We start from the raw sequence: 24,349 nt of genomic DNA, 5'->3' as shown, positions 1-24,349 counted from the left end.
TGCGTGTGTGTAAAAGATGTTTTTATTCCTGAATTTTTATTCAAGAAAACGTCTATTTTTTAATCTATATCTGAAAAATAAGACATGATTTTTTGATAAAAAGATACAAAATTTACTTTGTACACTATGTAATTCTTCCCTTATCGACATATTCTAATAGACACTGCGGTCTGTTTTTGATTGTGAAAATTCTTGTGATCTGAGTAAGTCATCAAAGGAGATCGAAGTAGGAGAAGAGAATAAAAAGTGTATCTTATTTGACTATCCTATCTGAACGAATCGAAATTTATTGCGCGTACAAGTATACAAGTACTTTAATGTATACTCGAATAATCTATTATAATGTATTTTAATGTATAGTATATTTTACATACACTATGGAAAGTATGGTGCGCCGCGTCGTGTTATTGCGCGGGTGCGTTGAACTTGAAACGCGTAGACCAGTGTATATTTGGATGTCGCGACTCGACGCGCCGGTACGGAATTTGACGCGTCGTTAAACCTGAAGCTGAAGAGACGCGAGCGGACGTAACCACCATCAAGCAGTCGCTTCCGGTTATACTTTTAGTTTGGATCAACTTCGAGCTTTCTCCATCGTGGATTCTCCGCGACAACGGACAACACGTAAATAAACCGGCGATTAGATATGCAAATTTCCGGTTTCTGTCGCGATATGTGGAGAGCATGTCGCGTTGATCGAAATCGATAAACGATATGCGTTCGATAGACGATAGATTAGCATTAAGTGGACACGATAAAGCTTTTACTGGCCTTGACTTTTTTTCGATTAATCCTACAGATCTTCATTTTTCTGTTATTTTTATGCATTATCATGTATTAACTTGCGACATTAAAGTACTTTGATATCTCTGTAAAGCATGAAATTTTACTGTAATCTTAACTTAAGGAAATCAAGAGGCACCGTTAGTCTGTCGCTTAAGCAAAGTGCGCAGTTATTAATGCTCGATCAGCAGTTTTATAATGAACATGTATATACATAGACTATCTGATCATTATTTCTTAACGGTTCCTGTTATTACCTTCATGTTGTTAAAGATACACAACACACGCGCCATGCATAAGCTTGGCAATAAAGCTATTAGCAGCAATTGATAAATTATACTATGGAATGTTAATGTGAATTACCAATATTGATATTAAGATATTCAATAGAAAATATTCTTTCCTGGCTCGCTTCTACTGGATTTCGCAAATGCACCACCATGTGCATACAACTACCGCCGCTGGCTACATGGATTACACAATCTCGAGATCATTAATATATCAATGGATATGCAAAGTGACGGAACCACTTAAGATGACACATAGAGTAAATAATGATATACACGGTCCAGCATTAACGATACTAATAATGCAGACGTCATCCTAACATTTTTCTTTCCAACTTAGAGATACAACGACTGCAAATGCAATTTCTACGGTACCATAGCTTGTCACAAATTTGCCCTGTAATTAATTAATTAGTAGGCCATCGTTAATTGGTTGATTAAGTACCTGCTCGCCGGGAACTGGATTGATAGCGATACGAGTGACCGAGTGCATTAACATAGCCGGAAATTGTTGTGTGTTATCATTTCGCTGCGGAAAATATACATATATATATACATTATAACCATGCTACATATACTTTTATGCATATACATTACTGATTAGTCACATAACGTAGCTGATTAACAATTGCTGACTCGAAAACAAATTTCTGTTGGCAGAATATTATGAGACACTAATCGCTATGGAAAATTTTTAATTTCTGAAATTTGCACATGTTTCGTATAGAAACATCAAAATTCTATATAGATATTCCAAATATTTATAATATATTTATAATATACGAGTATATTAAATAGTATTTAAAAAGTACATTAAATATATTCAAACAGAATAATACATTTGTCTAAAAAAATTATGCATTTTTTAGCCTATTCCGCAGCATGTATTTTGCTGAATTGTGTATAGTTGAATGAGGATAATGATTGCTATACGATACTGGACTGATGAAAATTATTGTGTAAAAAATATCTTTAAAAATTATTAAATAATCGCATAGCTCGTATGTAAGTGGACTTGGCAAGCGCTTCTTTCTAAGACATGTCTAAAATTATAGATTTAATTCAATCTGTACTCATCCTGATACTCGAGGATAATTCGATATTGAGTAATCAATTCTCAGAACTTCCGGTTCAACGAACAGAGATGAGCTCGCATGCAGCGCTGAGTATATACCTACTTTTGAACGGAACGCAAATTGTTCTGTGCCATCTTAACGAAACGCTTTATCCAGAATGATTTGGAAGATAATCCGATAGCGGTTATAATTCAAAAGGCGGTATTTGAATTTCCACAGCTGGCCCAAATACGTATATGCATTCGTTCATTCATTGTGACCTGGCTATAGGATAAGTGTGTTACGTGCCTGTGGACGCACAGTGACATTGTACTGTGTATCCCATATATGTGTGTGTTCACACGTGTGGATTTGTATGTGTATCCGTGATGCTTGCGCGAATGCACCTCCATGTGCATACAACTGCCGCTGGCTATATTCTCTGATTGGGCCTGGCCAGGCTCCCTCTTGCCTTGCTTCCTGCTTTGCATACCTAACTACGGAGGAGAATTCCTCGGTAGGACGACTCGGATTGCTCGGTTCGGCTTAATTTCGAGCTTAAACCGGGATATCTCGCGATTGCAACCATCCATTCTCCCTCTTCCTCGCCGAGGGTGCTGCGCTTTACTCGCCATTCCGGTCTGACCCGTCAACGTCCGAGAAGATGAGATTTATTCCTATATTTTTATTTCCACATGCAAGTTTTCTTGCTGCAGGGGAAAACGGCTAAAGTATATACTTATGACATTTTTAATAAGCATTAATATAATTGCATAAAACTCACATTTTTAAATCTGTTCGTAGACAGACGTATATATGTACCATATATGCTGTGATCTGTGATTTCTCTACGCATATGTTTATAATATTGATAAAGAGTGCGATGTATAGAGTAGGAATTTTCTAATATCATGATTCATTAAAATTAACATAATGTCCATTACTGCATTGAGTTCCTATGGCGCCCGTCAACTTTCGTTTTTCAGACGTCTGGTAAATACTGTTTAGAACTTCTTCGTGATAGATGGTCATTACAAATTATTTACACAAAATATAGTTCCCAACAGTTCTGTACTTCAAAAGAATGTTTTGCCTCGCTTCATTCTCGAGATAAAACTCTGCTCGTAATAAATGATGGGCGTCTATCAACTCCAGGAAAAGACTTTTTAATATATGTCAATATTTGTTTTGTTGCCAGCAGTTGAGAAATTACAGCAGCAGAACTCATAATGTTAAGTTTTTCATTTATCTACATTGAAAAAACTTTCGCGACGTACCTACATGGAGATTCATAAAAAGTATATGTTCACGGAAATGCCACGACCATCTTTGTCTTGATATAAAATGAATTCCCTCTGTCCATCTCAAAATGCTAGACTTTTCCCGTAAATTAATATGTAGCTTTAATTAAACAAAATTTCGCGACAATAATAATGACTATCTCATCATCGATGAAAATAAAAAAAAATTAAAAATAAGATTATACTTTGCGTTTTACTTATGTAACTTTCTATCTTTAATTTGTGTAATTTTTCATTTATTTTTACAAAAAAATTATAGATAAAAATTTGTTACACTGTAAAATTCACTTAATAGAAAATACAAATTTTCTACTTTTGTCTATTTTATCTCTTTTAAGCTTAAATGATTTTTGTTTTAAAAGATATAAAAATTTCAAGATAGAGCTCGTATATAATATTTTTATCCAAAGCGTTGCTAAAATCACAAGAACGATCGTTCGTATGGCTAAGCGTCGATCGTTCTCTCGTACAGATTTTTCAATAAAAGAAACAAAACTATTTGAAAAAAATTTCGCTTCGCCTCGTTTGCATTTCTGGGGATGATTTTGGGTGATTTAGGCGCATGGACTCGATAGATAGGACTCAAATTAATATAAGACCGCAGCAAATTTCGAGCGATATCGACGACTAAAAAGAAGGTGTCGTCCGTAATTACCAGATAGCCGATAATTAAAGCGCGACGAAGGACAGGGCAGAAGGAAGGGAGGAAGGAGGGAAGGCAGTGGCGAGAACGTGGAATTTAAAAGTTAAATTGTGTTTCGCTCATGAATTATGCATTTGCGTCGCGAACTCTCCTGATTCGCGAAAACTTTGATCTTCCGGGTGCATCATATCGGTCACATAACCGTTAACATGATGCACTTTTAATTGACAAATACTACTGCAAGCATTTTCCTTTAATGTTACAGGCTTTCGTCAACCGATCGGTTCATTAATTTTCGTGCGATAAACCTGTGGACTGATATGTATAAGTGTGCACCAATTATAAATGTCGCTCTCATCGATACTATAGAGACACTTTGAATGGAACATAAAGAAAAGAACCTAGTCGCTGAGTCTTGAGAGGCTTATTCATTCAAACATAGCAATTTTATTAACGCGAGTCACACAGATCGAAAGCTAGAGTTGACAGTTATTCAAATTCACCTTAACAAGAACAAATAAAAGTATTATATTAATGAATATACATCTTGCAATTAAGCTTTACTGGTTACTGGGAGCAATCGGGATTCCCTCGATAGTTGTGTTCGTATATAATTTGTAACAAGATGAATTTCTGAAGACTTGTACTGATTAAATTAACATACACGTATCAAAGCAGTGACTAGCCAGGATACAGTATAATTATAATGTTTCATTAAATTATGCAAATAGATAATAAGAACCATGAAATTCTGATTTTGTAAGATAGACGATCATACCGGGTATGATATACTTATTGGTGCGGATATATTTGATTATAAATGAAATTATGTACAACAGATAATTTTTACACTTAATTCAATAAAATAAAATAGAGTCTTAAAACTCTTCTAAAAATAAAAGTTTTATGATATAAATTTTGTAGACAATATTAATAGATATTTTGAACGTTAGTAATTTAATCAAATACTGAAATTATAATAATGGATTAACTATTCGTGCACAATTAACTATTCTGAACAGCGTAAGCCGCTTATAGTCGATGGAGTATTTGAATTATATTAAAATAGATTCCCCACGATGCTAGATTAATATTATATCAGGATTCATTACAAAATTATTGTCTTTTTCTCGTCAAAGTCAAAATTAAATCTTAGATTAGATATACAATTGACTATTCAAACGTGACATAAAATTTAAAATTTTCTATTATAATTCTATCATTAATTGATGCGTCAGTGAAACTAAGAAAAAAAAATGTTTCCTTAATTAAATGTTAAATATGTAGAACATTTTATGTCATACTTCTTCAAATTTTAAGATTTAATGACTAAATTTCAAATAAGATTCATATAAATAAAATTTTTTCTAGACAAGTAAATATATGAACACACTACAATCATTTTAACTAAGTTAACGTCAATAGTTGTATTAAAGTATTCATAATCAAGAGACTAAAGGGTATCTCTCAAAAAAGTAACTGATTAATAAATCGACATTAATAATTGTTAACATCGCATAAGTCAATTAATATTTTACAACTTGTACTGCCAGTTTATCGTGTCGTTTAATCGTCCGTTTCAGTTTAATTATAACACACTTGATGTTTACAACTGTATTCGATAAAGTTTTTAATTACTTTCCGCACGCTTTCGTTCGAATCAAAATTATCAATTATGCGTCATGGTTTTAATCGTGAACTGACGGAAGGTTTTCATGCAAATGTGATCAATAACAAGTAAACGTAAAGAACAGTCGAATAAAACAAGGATCCAATAAGCGTCATTGTATAATTAGAATCGTTATATACACTATTATTATATAATCATATTATTTTATGTTATCAATGTATGCAAGTTACTTGCTTCGCAGTTATGCGATCAGAGTTCTGCTGTTACGTAGACAACGTATCGACGCAGACGATATTGCGTAGATGTATCGTGAATTCCATCCAATTGGTATGCATACGCGTCGCGCTCCGTTCGAGAATCAAACTGCGACGGAATCACATCTCACTTGAGAATATTTCGTGCATGAATGTTAAAGACATGGATAGATAAAGCGTTTATTAATATTCTAGTGTAAGTCCTCTAAGTAATAGAGAAAACGAAAGATAACTATACTTTTATGAAAAAAATGATTCCGGAAATACGATACACTGTTTCTGCGAAGATGATATCGCCGCAGAGTTCATTTTTGTACGACGTTCTCGAGCGCAGTCGTGGAATATTCAGCCGTGCTCGAGTATCGGGCCTCTCACGCGAACGGGATGCAAATCGTAAAACCGCTTATGAGACCGAGAGTGTGATGCCGCCGCAAAAGAGAAGAAAACGTGGCGCGACGGTGAAGAGAGGATCGGGATGGGAAACGAGGGATCGTGCGGGGAGGTCGACGCGATTCCGCCCACGAAAGGATGCATTAAACCTCGACAAGCGTGTACGCGAGGGTCGTGAAAGCGCGATTTACGCCTCTCCGATCCGCCGCCGATCGACCGCCCGCACCTGGGCACCTGAGAAGCGATGAATCGAATACGATTATCGATGCATCGCGAATATACCCGTTGCGCTGTGTCGCCCGATAATAAATTCTCGACCTTCTCGGATTAGAAGCAGTGAAGAGAAGACGAGATCTCTCACCTCCTCGTCCTCCTTGACGATGCTTATAAACGGTTCCTCCGGAGAGAGGAACCTGCTGTAGAGCGAAGGCTCTTTTTAGTTCGAGGACGTATACACGAGCCGGCGTTTCGTAAGGTTTGCATTAAACTCGAGAAGTGCATTCTTTGATGAAGTCGCTCGACGGATTTTCTCCGCTGAATATTTGATCGCGTCTTTTCGCCTGACTCCTGAATTTTTGATACTAAACAGCGTTTTTATACTAGCTTTTCGTTATCATTCTTTTTTCTGTGGGATATATGCTATTAACGGTGAATACATTAATTTGTATACAATGTTGAATATTTTACGCGTATCTAATTAATAATATCAAAAGAATAATTGAGAGAATAAATAGATAATAAGAAAGAGAGAGAGAGAGATTTTCTTACTTAATTAGAAGGGCTTAGTTCACAGAAAGATTTATTTCCAACCACTTGTAACTATAGAAGGTTATCAGTGTTTCGATATTCGATTTGAAATGAAGTCGAGATTTCACAAGAAAACTCGTTATATATATCTATATAACAACGTTCTTTTGTAACGAGATGTTATTAGCTGAAGGGTCTCCACGTTTCTCAATAATACTGGAGGATGCAACTTCTATGAGATAGTTATATTACGTGCTTTATCAAACACAAATTGACACATGCGCAATATAAAGTTGAACCCTCGATTAAATAGACGTCCCGGAAATGGGAGCTATTTCCGATATCGAAAAAGACGTGAGCTTGAGATTTCGGTGGCATTAGACGCGACACGAGCGTCGATTGGCCGGGAACGCATCTGAAGATCGTCTTTACTACAAGGCAGCTCGTTTCCGAACGTCTTTTCTCGGTGCTCGCCAATAAACGGTCCGGTTGCTTCCTCCAGAGCGCAAAGTCGTTCCGACAAATGGAACCTCTCATAGAGAAAATTGCAATGGCAATCATAAAGCAATACGAGGGAAAAATTGAGCCTCGTAACGCTGTCGTCATTCTTGTAAAACTCTTGTTAAGACCAAATACTTTAATACTCTGTCTCGCAGTCATCATATATATATATTCGGTCATGCTAAATCGATATCGATATCGACAGAAGCAGAAAGAAGAAAACAAATTTTCAATTTATATAAAAAAAAATTTAATTATAAGAATCTGAAACTATTTATAAAAAAAGAGACCGTATAAAAAGACATGGCGTCAAATAATATTTTTTAAACTTTATGTATGTATAAATATGATATAGAGAGAAAAATTAATTCAATTTGTTTTTATTCAGTATGATCGAAAAATTAATATTTAAAAAATGCAACAAATTTATATCGGTTAATATTTTCTTTTATCATTTTACGAACATAAGTAAATTATGTAAACTTTTCTCACAAGAAAATGTTCGTTAAAGATAAAAGAATTCTCGTTCAAGTTTTCTTTTGTGTTGCATAAAAGCTAATTCTGAAGAAACTTTCGATAGCATTTAATATTATATGGACTTATCTATCTCTCTCAATCTATCATATCACAGCACACAGTGGAGGGGATATAAATCAAAGTTTTCGCGTTCGCTCGCTGCCGCAAGGAAACTTTAAGTTTCGCGCTTAATTTAAGTTTGTATATTACACCCAACAACAAAATATCAATTAATTCTTGCGAAACTCATAGCCCGTTCGCAAATATTATCTCTTATATCAATCCATCGAGATGTACCATGAATCACGAATTTTTCATATCTAGCTCATGTAATCTTATGTGTACCTATAATGTATTAAAAATAAATTCCATCTCTTTTTCTCTAACAATTACTCGCTACCTATCTACCTTACGAAAATTACGTAGCACAAAGTATATCAATTAATCTTCGCTCGATCATTTTTTCTTCTTTGAAAAGAGTTGTGTAAACACGGAACAAATAACATTTCATTGATAATTGCTGTTTCTTTTTATTTTAGTAATTCGAAGATCGTTAATCATGACGTTTTTTTAAATTTGAGATTTGGGATTTGAGATTTAATATCTTTTAAATTTGGTAAAATCCTAAACTAAAAATCCGTACACAATTGTGTATATACATAATTGTACCGTTTACACGGTTTTGCTTTTCCGTGCACTCTCGAGCGAAAAATAATCCCTCGCGTGTTAAAAATTCCGAGTGTCGCTTCTTAAAGTAGCTTTTCGATCAGTATATAGCCGATTCAGGGATCGATCTTGGATTTATTTCCGCAAAAAGTAAAAAATTGGTATTCATATCAAGGAATACACTTCGGGGGTAAGCGGCTTTCTGTGTAAGTAAGAATGGAGTAAGGTACTCACGTTAGCGGTGTCGTCGAGTTTCCGCTTCCACGCATCGCTACGTTCGATTAAAGCGTTCCACTGCTCGGAAAGTTTATTCACTTCGCGGCGAATACTCCGCGTCAATTCGCGCGCCTGCTCCTCGGCGCTTCTGTAGCCTCTGGAATCACCGTCCAATTCTCTACCTGCTATAGAAAAAGCAAACAGAAAATAAAGCGTTAAACGTTTTCCTAAAACAAACAAATCTGTATAGTTCTAGTTTTCATTCCGTCTCTAAACTTTTATTATTTCACATATATAGGTATATACTGTTTTATAATCAAATAGAAAATTGTTTCATAATTAAATATCAAAGGATTTCGCATTAATTACGTGAAAAATTGGATCCTGGTGAAATGAATTAGTTCTCATGTAGCTTATAATATGGCGAATAAAAGATGTCATAAACATAAAGGTCAATAATGAATAGTTTTTAAGCTATGGTGTATCGAAAGTGTTAAACTTGTGCTCATAAAACAACTTTGATATCATAGCTCAATAAAAACTATCCATTATTGTGTGTGTACATTTATTCACCACATTATGGGTATAAGCTACATTATGTGTGAAAATGAATTTATTTCATCGAGACCCAATTTTCCATATATTTCATAATTAGTGCGAGGTCATTTCTGTTTAAAAAATTAAAAAGATCGTGCGATTCTTAACGTGATCAAATTCTGCCCACGTTTCTAAAATAATATTATACTATATCATAGTCAAAGAAAGGAATGCGCCGAAGATCACATCTTTTCAAAGTAACGTTACGCTGATTTTACGTTCAGTAAATACGAGTGTATATTTGTCAAAGGAACGAAGAGAGACCGAAACAACTGAATCGCGCAAAAATGCACGTATCTCTTTTCTGATTTCTCAATACTGTCGATCGATAAATTCAGACGGCGGGCGGGACGATTAAACATTGATGCGATGGATGAATCGCGGCAAAGGCCAGCTGGGAAACATCGCGAACATAAATCAACATAACACTCGGAGATAGGGAGTCAGCGAGCAGGCATACAGGTATAGCATCGCCGTTATCAATGCTAAACATGCACATAAAAACTGTCCACTGCATGATACGATGCGTGATTCATAGGACAATTAATTCCCGATAGGCTCGGGATAACTCGAGTCCGGGTTCGCACCGTTTCTACGCTCTGTTATACGCGTAGGTTCCTGAATGACGTAGAAAAAAACGCATAAAAGGGTTCCTTGCGAATCTCGATGGATGCCAGTAATCCACGCGTTACCTCGGCATTTTTACGGGTTTCCAGTGAGATACGCGCGGTAGTAAATTTTGCGATAAAGGACCGCCGATGATATTAAAAAATAGGAAAAACGATGTGTCTAGAATAGGATGTCAGGCGCGGCCGCGATTATCTTCCGCGTCATGTGGCATTGATCGATCAATCTGGGAAACGACTAATGGATGGCAAGCCGCAGAAAAACACGGCGTATGTCTGTTGCGTGTGGAAAATGAGAGTAGTTTGTTGCGATAAATATGCGCATATGCTGCATCGCTTGCGCAAACACGCGCACGTTCTTTCTGTGCTCTCGATGCATTTGTACATATAATAATTGATAGCCATTGTTTCGATGGCACAAATAAAGATTGTATTAATCCTTTATAAATTCTTCTCATTACAAATATCCCATCCGATAAAAGGAGCCTTGCAAAAATAAATTTGATTTCAAATTTTGTCTTTTTCTACGTCATGTGCATTGATATTTTAAAAGAAATTTTAATTTAATCAAAATCAAATATTAACAACGATATAAAATTTCCGTTATCTTTTAAGTCTCGTAATTTTTTATTAAACAATTTTTAGAGTTTTATATGATAAAATTTATCGGACCTACAACCGTTCTTCCTGGTGGATAACTCGATGCTCACCATTGAGCTGTCTCGTCCAAAAGCGGTAAAACTTGCGAAAACCAAAAGAAACCAAAGAAATCAGAGAGATAGAGAAACTTTTTATTTCGTATGCTTTGAATGATTCGAGCCACTTCCGATAAGAAATGCGTGCGATCTAACGTTTTATTTCTACGCTATCGGATACCGATCTCTCTCGCCGAGATCGACAGGATGGAATGGAACCGTCGAATTGGTGATGTAACTTCTCCGCGATGCAAAAGGAGTGTCGAAAAGCTGAATCGACCGCGGAAAACAACAAGACGGATCGAACGAAAAAGAACGTCTCCAAAAGTATCTGTTGGACGAATTGAATTAGGCGACCGTGCTCTTCGTCTCTAAACCATCTATTCAACAGTTGATGCTTTACTTTCCGAGCACGTACGCCACTAGTTTATCTAGCTCTCACTTGCTAACTTCCCACCCTCGTCTCTATCCACATCCCTGGAATGTTCCGCTAATTCTTTCCTCCATCGCCGCCACGTCCAGATTTACCAGGAAATGGGAAATGGGTGACTGCGGAAGTAACGGCGAGATTCTCCATTGAACGTAAATCTCGCCGCTGCTATCGAGCTATATGAATAAAAATGGGGAAAAACGAAATGCAAAATTGTACAAAAAATTTCATTCTATTCCACGTATTAGCAAACTTTATTGAAAAGTCTAAAAGTTTCCGATTAAAGAATATAAAAAAGGATAAAATGAAATATACTCATTTCAATTTTTCAATATAAAATCACCTTTTATATAAAATCACTTTTTAGAGCAATAAATTGATTTTTATTAATTTGAAATTATGCTTTATTTCAATACATTTTTTAGAACAATAAATTAAATCTTTTACTACTAAAAAAAATATTCTAAATTTTTGCCTTTGAAATGACTCAATTGAAGAGATTTGAAGAGATTATTTCTTCGTCATTGGTAAATTTTTTCCACACTAATTGGACTTCGCAGCTTTCAAAATAAAAGTTTCATTTATTTATTATTTTGATTTATATATATATTCGTTTATTTATTATTTTTCTTTTAAATTAAAACTAAATTTGCGTGAAAAAGCATTATCTGTATTGAAGTAATTTCCGTCTTTTAGGGATGAAAAAGATCAGAATATTTTATTTTAATAATATAGAAAAATTAATTAATCGTTCTAAAAAAAATTATAAATAATTATATGATTAAAATAATAAATAATTATACAAACAAATAAAAATAATTGTTTAAAATTAACACAAAAATGTTATAATTTTAATTTTTGAATATCTCAACTAATACGTCTTTATATTAAAATTAACTTTTTATTTTTAACAATGTGTGTGTGTGTATACGCATACTGCAAAAATAGATAACCCAAAAACATGGAAACTCTATGAAATATCTCATTTTTTTCAGTATTAAAGAATTTAATCTATCTTGCTGGAATGTAACACATCGGATTTTCACATCACTTTATTTTTTAGTGTTCTATCAAAATAGATTAAAACCTTTGGAATAATTATTAAATAAAATAACACTCCAAATATCTTATCTTATTGTAAAAAAACTTTCCATGATATAAAATGGTAAGTTCAACATCCAAAGTTAACAAAAATAAAAGCTGATAAGCTTCGGGAGAGTCCAAAATTCCTGTGCTCCAATCGGGGGCTGCGAACCCCATTTGCGGATAATCCATCCCGACGAAATTCAACGTCGATATTGTATAATCCGGCCTTACGGCGCGCGCGATGTTATTTCACTAGAAATTTATCGACGACGGCCGCCAGCCTGGTTACATCCGATGCCACGCACGTTTCGCGAAACGTGACTACCTACGGAATGAGCGAAATCGCACGCGGCCGCCGTTGGAGTTGCTCGCTCGCAGGAGCCGCTCTACGTTATCAGGATCGAACGCGTTTTACGCAAAACGAAGACATCGTTATGGTTATTCCGGGATCTTACGTCGGATATTACACGCAGTATGGTGAATGACAACGACGCTGCTCTCGATCGCGATATCGAAAGTATTACATATATACATAAAGAACGAATCTTGTATGTATAATATACGTATGTAAAGCGAAACAACAACGTTATTCATTCACGATTCAAGCGATAAGGAAATACAATAGTTGTCGAATTACGAATTTACAATATTGAGAACAATATATGATGAAATGTATGTATAATATATTATTAGAGTATAATTATAAAACACGATGCATTTTTCAATCGTAAACGATTAGATAAAGCATAAAATGTACTACAAATATAATGAATATATTTATCTGTTAAAAAATTTAGAACGTATATTAATGTAGAGAAATATATTTACAAATCTTCATTTCTTTCAATATTTATTTCATTTAACTTATGTATTTAATTTATTTTATTTCACTTATGTAATTCGTTTATTATTTCATTTTAAATGACTTTTCTCTAAGACATACATATGTATTCAGAAATTTATTTATACGTTTAGAAATAGTATATTAGTATAAATAATGTAGATTAATAATAATGTATTAATTTTACAATATTAATATAACATTGCATCGAATGTAGCCTGTTATATAAGTACGATGATAGCATTGACAAAAGGGTGTGTGCGAGTATGTTTCGAAAATAATTAGACCACGTTTTGACGGAAACTAATGAACTTACCGTCGAAACTTGCTTAAATTATTATCATCGGTTATTACTGTTTGTTCGGCTATTTCGATATTTTGCGTCAATTGCGCGACATTCTGATAAACGATAATAACTATGGTACATTGACGTAGATGTATGTTCATTCAAAAGGTATCGAATAATATTCTAATGAAGATTAACGAACGATTCGCACATCATTAATTGTATACACAAATACCAATAATTTTCTCTTTCCGCTGTTCTCGTTATCGAAAAATACATAAGGCTACAATGGAAACATTATACAATGTTCTCGCGGATCCCGTAAACATTCGGTGTTAATAATTCATTGAAAACATAAAGGAAATTGCAACGGAAACTTTACTGTTATATGTAAAAATCGAGTTTTTGTTAATAGCAATCGCGGTATAATAAATATTTCTTATTGGCTGATTAATAAAATAAACAAGCTAAGAGAGAGAGAAAGAGAGAGATGATGACATAAGATCAGGACATGCTTTCCTTCGGGACTCCAGGAAATTTCACCTACAAGTTTCCGGTCCCCCCTCGGGGACGTCTTTCCTAAAGCCCCCCTATCCATCGGTATCGATGTACTACGATACTTCTAATTCGATTGAAAATCCCATGTGGGGCCACGTGACTCGCGACGAAGTTACGTTTACCTATAGTCAAAGTAAACTTTTTTTCTAGCTGACATAGCACAAATAAATCATTTTATCACGAAAAAAATTGAATAAACATATTGTAAATATATTTATAAATACAGTGGAAAATTTTTCAATAAAAAATAAAAAAATGTTCATTTATTTATTCAGAGTTATTGTAAAAGAAAAATATGAACTCTTCTCTCTTCTTTTAGCATATTATTTTTCGTATATAAATATTTTCTCGGTATAATAAGACATTTTCAAAATAGCTTTGATTCAAAATAAATAAAATTACTCTTTTTACAGCGACAGTCATGTACGTTACAATAGAAAATAATTTATTTTTTGAAAAAAATACAGAATAAGAGAGAGAGAGCAAGGAAACTAAGATTATTCTTGATCAAATTTTTATATTATGTAAGATGTAATTCGCGATATCCGAAAATGTAAATGGAATTATTGGAAATAAAATCTCTGCGCATTAAATTGCGAATAAATCAAAGAAATCAAATTGTATCTCGATGTATTATTTAGTGTTTTCCTTCATTTTTCCCGTTCTTTCTCAATCAGAGACGACGCAACATGAATAAAACATCTCGTCTAAATTTTCCAACTTTCGGAATTACTGATACAGAACGAAAACACTAGAAAGTGTACACTTGTAGCTGATTTTGAAACCCTTCATATCGGTTCCCGATAGAGTTGCGTTAACACCACTAGAAGTTTTATCTCCGAATCGAATACTTGAAACGATATTACGATACAATATGATACCATATGTACAAAAAGAGAATTGTTCGCAATAGTTATATAAAGAACACCGGTGTAACGTACGTTGCATCATACAAAGGATTATCTCTCCACATAAATAATAAAAAGGGAATTATTGTATAATAGAATATTAAAGTTAAAAAATTTCTGTATGTAATTATATGTATTTTCAACAAAATATAGAATTTTCCTCACGTAACTTATTAAAACATATCTTTGTTTAGCTAAAAATAATTAATCATAATAATATATTCCCGAATCTTACCCTGGGAGGAGAATTTTCTTTTTAATCATATTTCTCTTTTTCTTAGTTACATACATATTTCAAATCGTAAAATATAAATTTTAATTCATAGGGATTTTTATATTTTTGTGCGTAGTTCTGTATGTATTTTTACGTATTCTGTATATTCACTCACTACGTGAACGTGTTTTTATTATGTATTTTGATTTTTACCAGTTGCTTGGCAGAGTTGTTAGTAAGTGAGTAAAGAAAGCTAGGGACCATAGTCTACGGAGAAAAGAAAGTTGAAGCAAATATGAGAACGGAGAATTAAATTTAAGTTGCTCGTGCAATACAATAGTCCCACTTTCTTTCTTCTTTCCTTTCTTTTATATCGGTATATACTGTGCTTTCCCTCCTTTCCCCCCCCGCCCCTCTTTCTTATCATTGTTTTTTCAAGTTTATGATTGATATGCAGAGGATTGCTTTTCACTTCAAATTCACAAAATAAATAAACACAATTCTTTTACATACCTCGTATCAAATATCTACTGGGTTTTCTTAATATCCGTGCTTTCGGCGAGACAGGATTACGTAAATGAAATATTCAGGGCGTCGCAGTTATGCGTTCCTTGCCCTTATCGTGCTTGAAAAGGGAACGACAGTAAAGAATGAAGCTCGTTTCTGGTCTCGCGGGTTAGGCTGCAGCCGAGAGACGCAAAAGAAAGAAAACGCAAAGTATTTCTCCACGGTCTTTCAGTCGAGGAATCCCAGTGCAAGCACAATCGGCAGTTGTTCTTAGATTCTTGCCGCGGCACAAAATTCTCAACCGGCGCGGAAATTCATGAGAAAATGTGTGAATTATTAAAATGCAGTTCGCAAGTTTGTACACGGAGAAAGAGGGAAGGTTAAATGAGATTTTTCTCATATTCACGACAAGATCAACTGATCATCCATTTTTATTGCAATTCACATAAGACTTTATTAACTTCAGCAAAATATCACAGCGAATGCTCAGAGAGAGAAACGTAAAGAATTTTCTTTCAATCGTTTCGATAATCGATTCCTTCATATTCGTCCATGTAAAATATTTTCTAATATTATATGTATTACATATTTGTTAATTAAAATTTAAGAGAATTAATTTTGAATATTGGATAAGTATAGAAGTGACGTTAATCAAGAATAATCATTGATAGCAAGACAATAAAAGTACACAATATCAATTCATTAATACAAATGGCAATTAAAATAAGAAAGGATTCTGTATACTTTCTTCCAAATCGATAAATCAGTGAGATAAGCCGGAATGCTCGAAATTATTGCCACTTCTCAGTAACTAATATGAAAAATTACGAATATACGAACAAAAACTATGATTTGTGAGAATTGAAAGGTATCCACACCATCGCTCTTAATTACCAAGTCTACAATATCGGCGAATTCAGTCTTGCGTTATGAGATGGTTTCACGGAACTAATGACGAATGTACTTGACCGACTTCCTTTGTTTCTTCGCGCGTGTTGTTCGTTCGTGCGAGTGAAGTGGACGATATTGGAATTTGAGAGTTTTCTGATGATCTTATGAAGGTTTTTATAAAAACACGAATCCAAAGAAAAAAAACAAAGGAGCAAAATAATCCACACAAACAACTTTGATTTCATGAAACATATTTCTGTTCTTTTTTTTTTTAAGTTTTATTACTCTCGAAAACACGCGTTTTCATTTGCTTGTTATATTTTATTATCTTCTTTTTTGTGTGCAACATTTTTATAAAATATTATATTTGTTGGTATAACAATATAAAATTGTTAGCTGCAGATTAAAAACAACGGAAGAATACAATTTAAGTGTAATTCATAACATACCTTCGGAGTCCGATGTGTCCGACAGAGGAGGCTCATTGGCGATGTACTGGCGGCCGCTCAGCAAATTGTTCTCCACGACCGGCCGTTTGTCCTCTAGCTGCCTCCTAAAGCCACGATGGTCGTCCTGTAAAGGAGACGCGTAAATCGTGAAACAAAAATAACGAGACAAGGAGCATCGGTGTCTGGTGCAGTGCCAAGTTTTCTCTTGGCGTTCAACTCTTCGCTGACGGGAAAGGCTTGGAGAAATTAGCCTCGTTTCGATTAAATTCATCTCTGTCTATTGTAATAAATAAGATAACACAATGTTAATACTACGACGCTGACAAATACAGTCGATGATATCGTCATCGCTATCATTAGCTTCGAAAATGTTATTTAAAAGTTCCATTATTATATCAATTACTTTAAATAAATAAAATAAATAAGAAAAGCACAAATTGTATAAATAAAGAGGTAATTATCTAATGCTTGATTTTAAAAAATTAATATTTTAAAATATTTATATACACAAACATATTAATTAATAAAATAATGAGATAATATGTTATTTTTTGTAATGATAAAATTACAATATGTTTATCTTAAATTTTCAAATAGAATAACGAAATAGTGTAATAATTGATTCAAATAATGCTCTCATATTATAAAGATGTATACCGTCAGATGCTGCTGCATCGCATTGCAGAGATATTAACGTATACGTTCGTAATTACGTTTGACGGAGACGTTATGCAGCGGGGTTGAAAATTAGCTCGCTGCAGCCGGCGAGAAGAAGTCGAGTGGGTAAAAAGGCACTCTTACAATATTGCACACCCGCTAGTTAACAAGATTATATCTCTCGTCGTTCACGGGGTTAAGGATTTGCTGCGAGCAACACGCGGATCTTTTCCTGCGCGTCAAGGGACGCCCAGACGGCACGTTCATGTCTCGTTTCCCTTTTTATATTGCTGCGAAGAGAAAATTCATTCACAGGAAGAACGAAATCGTGAAGCAAAAAAGTCGTCTTTAGCTATCACTGAGTAGAGAATTTTCTCATTTTCATGGTTATTTGTATATTTCTTTAACTAGTTCAATTTCATTCGACATTAATACTAACAGTATGATATAAATTAAATGATTTTGCGTATGTTTCGTTATCCAAGTCTCGATATTTTTTTCGAGTAATTTTTCTTTTTGATTTCTTAACAAGTGCTACATTAGACGTTCTATTACCGCGTTAACAAAAAATAGTTATTTTTTCAAGAATAAAACTACATAATATTTCTTTAGAAATATGGGTCTATCCGTTATTTTACAAACTGATTGGAAAAATAATGTGTGACATAATACATAAAACCATTTCAAAATAAAGATATAGATTGTTTCCGATTTAATAATTGCATCTTTAAAAGCAATTTAAAGCTGTTATTCTCCTATTTCTCTCTTTTTCTCCCTCACATATTCACACATAGCGACTGTTTATTGTCATACATTTATACATAATAATCAACAATTAGTAAACAAAATCTTGAAGGAGATGATTTGTTAGAAAACAAAGTACATTGCATATTATTAAATTATATCGTCAAATAAACCAATTAAATTGTTCTATAGAATAGATTTCGCCACATGTCGGCCATTCATCATTTTTATATTTTTCATCGTTATTTTCTATCTCTCCCCATTTCGAAGAATGATGACTCGGCGAGCATGGCGTAATAGAAATCTCATATTGCGGTTATTCCTAATTTTTTCTTTCTCTCTTGTACAGATTTCTCTTCTAAAGCTTTTCTATTACAAATAGATTACGTATAAATCATACAAATGTATTGATTGCGATCGATAGATTCGAAAATTTTACGTAATAAAACAATCACAAGTGGATCGATTACGAATTTGTATATTCCTTGTAAATTGCACGCATTGAAATTGACGAACAATGCGTACTTAAGTGTGCGAGTCAAGATGTTAATTAAGAAATTAGAACAATTAGAGCTATCCATCCATTTGGATAGATAAACATTTTCTAATTGCTTGCAGCTAGACGATTCCCTTATCAATGCGGTTATCATTACGAGAGGTTAATTACAAGATATATATACAACGTGACACAACAATGCGCCGATGCGTATCGCAGTAATATACGAGCATCTGACATTAACAATAAGAATCTTCAGCATTTAACTGCTCCCAGCGGTTCGTATTGCGTATCTCACTGAGGAGATAAATTATTTCAGAACAATTTTTTAATATACAACTCTCCACGGTAAAGGAATGTCCTTTGTCTGTTATTTTACGTGCTCAGTAAAAAATGAATAAAAAGTAATATTCATACGATAACTGATGTAATTATTTCAGAATAATTTCATTGTAGAATTCTATTAAAAAGAGATTTTTTTCTCATGTGTTTTATATACATATTACGAAAAATTGTTTTAATTTAAATGCATTATGCAGTTTTAAAGAGAAAGTAATCCTTCCCCCCTTCTCATTCCTCTAACCCAAACAAATAACAAAGAATTTGATAATTATCTGATTTTATTTCTAAATCTGCCTTATTAAATTTAAAATTAGTATCAAGAACACACACACGTCAATCGTACAAATTAATTTCTTTTTTTTTTTGTTGGAAGTAGACTCTTCTCTTTTACGTATTTACAATCCGTCCACAATGAACAAATTCCGTATATCAGCCGATACTATTACCCGTCAGAGAAACGAACGTTAAATATTTCACTAGTTACGAACGTCGACGAACCTCTCCGCAAACAATCGAGGTAACGGCGCGCGATGAGAGGCCCAGACTCTCCACCAAGCCGAAAGAAACACACCGGTATAAATTCCAGAGGTTGACACTTGGCCAAAGTGCCCATCCGAAAAATAACCACCAAGCGCGACTGTCCTCACGTGAAAAGCGAAAAAATTCTGAATTCCGGCCGAAATAAAAATATCAATCCGCGAGGATGCATCGAGGAAAGATGGGCTCGACGAAACGGTCGCGTACAATAGTACGAAAAATGCGTGCTCAAAACGGACATGTTTCGTCGCGAACCAGCAAAATCCATCGCGCTGCCTGTGAGAATCGATACGCCTCTCAACGCGGCGCGGCCTCCCAACGTTACGTCGGCGGTTTTGATTTATCAGCCATATTCGCACGCGTGCAAAACGAACAAACGAACGAACGAATGAACGAACGAAATGGCCCGCGTGCGAAAGGCGCGTACGTGGAATGTTCGTCGTGGACGGCTCGTCGCCGGGACGTGCAACGATGCCGTTTACAAGCGGAATCGATCCGCGCGCTCGCAGACGAAATGGAATTTTCAGGACGGTTCCCGTAAGAGGAATGGCCACTGCGCTCGTTACACGGTTACATCGTCGGTTGCAACGGCGACTAAACCGTGCGCGATCGGCTTTCATTTCGATTGCGTGGGCGCAATAAACGACCTTCTAATTACGCGTCTGTCATTTCGACTTCAATGCCGAAGCGCTCCGGTAGTTCCGATTCCGATCGAATGAATTCATTTTTCCTCCACCATTTTGTATAGTGATTTCAATAACTTTTACTTAAAAATATTAGAATAAAACGTTTGCCTACAACTAAAAATCTTATTCCAGGATAATATTAAATAATAATTGCAAAATTATAAGTAAAATTTCATTTTTATAACAACAGCCTAATGGACTTTTTAAATCAAATTGATATAGTTAAAATTAAATTTTAACATCATAAATCTTTCATTATCATTATGTTATAGGAAACACATGACTTTTATTTCTTTGATTTATCAATTACTTGTCACACATATAGAAACAATCTTGGAGTTGCTTTAAGATAATATATCGATTCCGAGTGATCTTAAACTCAAGAGTAAATTGATTAATATTATTCAATCCATTTCAAATATTTTAAAATAATATTTTAAAATAGAAACACAATGCAGTCTTGCCAAATAGCTCCCTTTAAACGTTAATTACCTGCAAGTAATCACTTTTATTATATCTGACGTTTTCTCATTGATAAAACAATTTATTTTATTCCAAAAGAATATATATAAATAGAAACTCAACATTCGTCATCATCATAACAAATTTAACCATTTAGAAAAAGAAACGCTCTGTTTCCAAATGCCAAACACCAATTAAATCAACAACATGTAATTAAAATTGCTCGGGGCGAGTGTCCCGAGTTTCGCATATAGATACGTTTAGGATTTTCACGGAATTATTTAGAATCACACGACGCATATGCATGAGGGCAGGATTTATTAATTACTGGCGAATGGTTTAAATTAAATCCGCATATAATCGATTACATTAACCGCATTTTCCCAATAGGTACGTGACAACTGGTGTATCAAATTTCAAACCGTGACAATAATACCACGACGACTTTATCGATAATTATAGAAATTCATTTCAGTCATCATATTATTTACTAATAAAGTTGAAGAAAGAAGTATATATAGATACTGAAAAGGCGTGAGAAATATCGAGGTAATAGTCTTAATTGGATTTGAAAGTCGGGACAAACAATTACATTAAGAAACAATCGTTTAAAGACAGTAACCCCGTGTTGCAATGTGAGAATTTAAATTCTGTGCTTGGTGCGAAGTTCAACCTGAAGGAATGCAGATGAAGCCTGCTAGTAAATCCCGAACGAATAACGATTGTAACATTGCGAATCTAAAGCAGCTCTTTAAAAAAAAAAAGACAAGAAATATTTCATAGTATTAATAATACTTTACAAAGAGAGAGATATACATATATATAATACGCCATTAAACAGAGATATATTTATTATTATTTTTATTTTTTATTATGATTTTATTATGATATTAAATATAATATTGTATAATCGGCAATTTGTTTGATAACAACTACAACATTTATCTTGTATAAATTTTAAATAGTAGAAATTAAGAATCAAAAAAATTTTTTTCTCTTCCGTTTCATTCGATAAATGCAAAAATATGCATATAAAATATATTATCTCACTGACTGATTGTGAGATGAATCAATATGATTTTTGTTTGAATTTTAAACCGTATTTACGAGAAGCGTATCAATATAAAGGCAATCAAATGAGTACGGTTGAGCACCTTACTCTTCCGCTCGAGTAATTAAGGATAATCGATGGCCATTTCCTGTATTCTCCGATGCGAGTGACAAATACGTACAGAGATCTAGTCGCATGATGACATCAATGATCTGGTTGGGACACATGCGGCTTATCACCTCCGTACATACTCGGATATTACCTGTATCGGTGGTACAGGCGCTTCTCCATGCCGGCAACATGCGTGTTCTAATCTGGATTAGTCCAAACTAGTGCACCTTTGTAGATTATCGCGCAAAGGATATTCATGCAATTATGTACCCAATTTCGGCCGCGTTATACGAAGCAAATTCGATTTTTAAGAGAATATGCAATTAAATATTGCAGAGAATAATGAAAATAATTCAGAACTACGTTAAAGTAATATTTTAAAACAATTAAGTAATTCTCAAAATATATATTCGCCGATTGTGTTATAAAAACCAACACCTTGTTAAAGAGCGTTAAAAACTTTTAAAATAAATGATATATTTTTGTCAAATAAGATTTAATGAATCAGAAATTTAATCGACAGCGAATTTAGTTGAAGCATTTAGCGCACAATTGACGTAAGAGCAATGATGTAATTGAAGCTCACGTTTCCATGAGGCGGAACATTCAAACGTGATGAGAATACGTAAATATCCGTATTACGGATGAGCTGTCGTCTCTCATAGAGACACAGATGAAGAACATCCGCTTGATAGCGCATGAGTTTACGTAATTATATTCTATTCGCCCAATCAGTTTGCGAGATGGAAACTTGCAAGCCTCTCGGAGGACGACTATATGAAATGAAATCGATTTTAGGTACATAAGTCATGTCCAAGTAACTTGGCTCGAGTCCTGAAGTTTCGGGATTGATGCTATTGCCGCGAATCAAAGGATGTTAAATGGAGTATGCTCGTCTACCGAAGATAACGAATAAATGCTGACTAAAGTACGTCTACAGATTTTATACGGACTGACTATGAGTTCGATGAAGCGGAACCCAAGTAATCTATGCGCGAAACATCGACGACTTGCCTGTTGTTTTTGTAGTGCTGCCACATCGCCACAAACAGGTCCCAGGCCGGTGAGCTCTGTATCTTTCCTTATCACCCATTCGATGAGCTCGCGCAATGATAGTAGTAAAGCATTCCAATGCTCTGTGTTGCTCTCCAATCGATTTCTGCACAGAAAAAACATACACGCTATATACACCACATATCTATATTGATTTTAAAATACATCTACTAGTTGAATACTACTCTCCATTTTATATATGTACTATACATTAATTTTTTTATCTAGTTTATACTGTATAAATACAAAACATACACACATTTGTATTAATCTATTAGGATCGCATAATGAGTCAGACTTGTTACAACTTTCGGCGATGCAATGGATAGTTTTTAAAAATTATTTTAAGAATTATTCTTAAAAGTTATTTCTATTTATACTTTTTTAAAAATATTGTATTGTATAAAAAACGTACAATTTAACAGAATAAAAAATGTAGAAAAAAGTAAAAAAAATAATTAAAAATTTTTAATTTCTCTCCTACCGCTTGAGTAAATGTAACTGGCAAAAACGTTGTTAAGAAGCCGTAACTTTTACGATTTCAGTGTTTTCTTTACAAATTAAGAAACCGATAAACTGAAACCAATAAACTTATTCGATGTTTTATTAAATCGTAACTAGAACCGAACTAAAAAAAATTGAAAAGAGATATAACATTGAGAACGTTATATTTACACAGAAAGAACGATTTTTAAGAAGTGTCTAAAAATTTATGTATAACTAAATTTTTAGACATTTGTTAGCAAAATTGTTCTTTCCGTGTAACATTCCCGAAATACTTCAAACAATGTCACACTCTTGTCAATTTAAAATTTAACCAGCGTGTGGTATATGCTCCTTCTTCTTATTTTTATTTTTAACTCAACCACTTGATCTTTAAATAAATATTTAGAAACTTTTACTCAAATTTTATCATTTTTTAACTTCACGAATGATAAAAATAAATGTTGCTCTCTGGTCTCGACATTCGGAAATAAAATCTCAACTGGTTAAAAGACCTTTTCTGTTAAATGTATAGCAAACGCCAATATGTCGAATTTTAAAATTGATTTAAAAAAACAAACTAATAAGAAATCATGTACATTGAAAAAAATTTATTAAATTTTAAACTAACTAATTTTTTTTTTTTTTTT

General features: G+C 33.9%; 1 protein-coding gene across 1 annotated transcript in view; it reads right to left on the bottom strand.

The window, feature by feature from the left end:
* The window catches only part of LOC108775093 (dystrophin, isoforms A/C/F/G/H), a 447,682-nt gene that overhangs the window by 53,665 nt on the left and 369,668 nt on the right, over positions 1-24,349 (bottom strand). Inside the window, exons 42-44 of the mRNA XM_018541369.1 lie at positions 23,178-23,322; positions 17,078-17,201; positions 9,008-9,174 (exon numbers count right to left, since the gene is read on the bottom strand). Of these exons, the coding sequence (XP_018396871.1) occupies positions 9,008-9,174; positions 17,078-17,201; positions 23,178-23,322 (436 nt within the window). The remainder of the gene's footprint in view (positions 1-9,007; positions 9,175-17,077; positions 17,202-23,177; positions 23,323-24,349) is intronic.

The sequence above is a fragment of the Cyphomyrmex costatus genome, unplaced genomic scaffold (assembly GCF_001594065.2).
Source record: "Cyphomyrmex costatus isolate MS0001 unplaced genomic scaffold, Ccosl1.0 scaffold281, whole genome shotgun sequence".
Taxonomy (NCBI): domain Eukaryota; kingdom Metazoa; phylum Arthropoda; class Insecta; order Hymenoptera; family Formicidae; genus Cyphomyrmex; species Cyphomyrmex costatus.
Note: the sequence above shows the minus strand (reverse complement) of the source record. Positions and strands in the feature narration are given on the sequence as shown.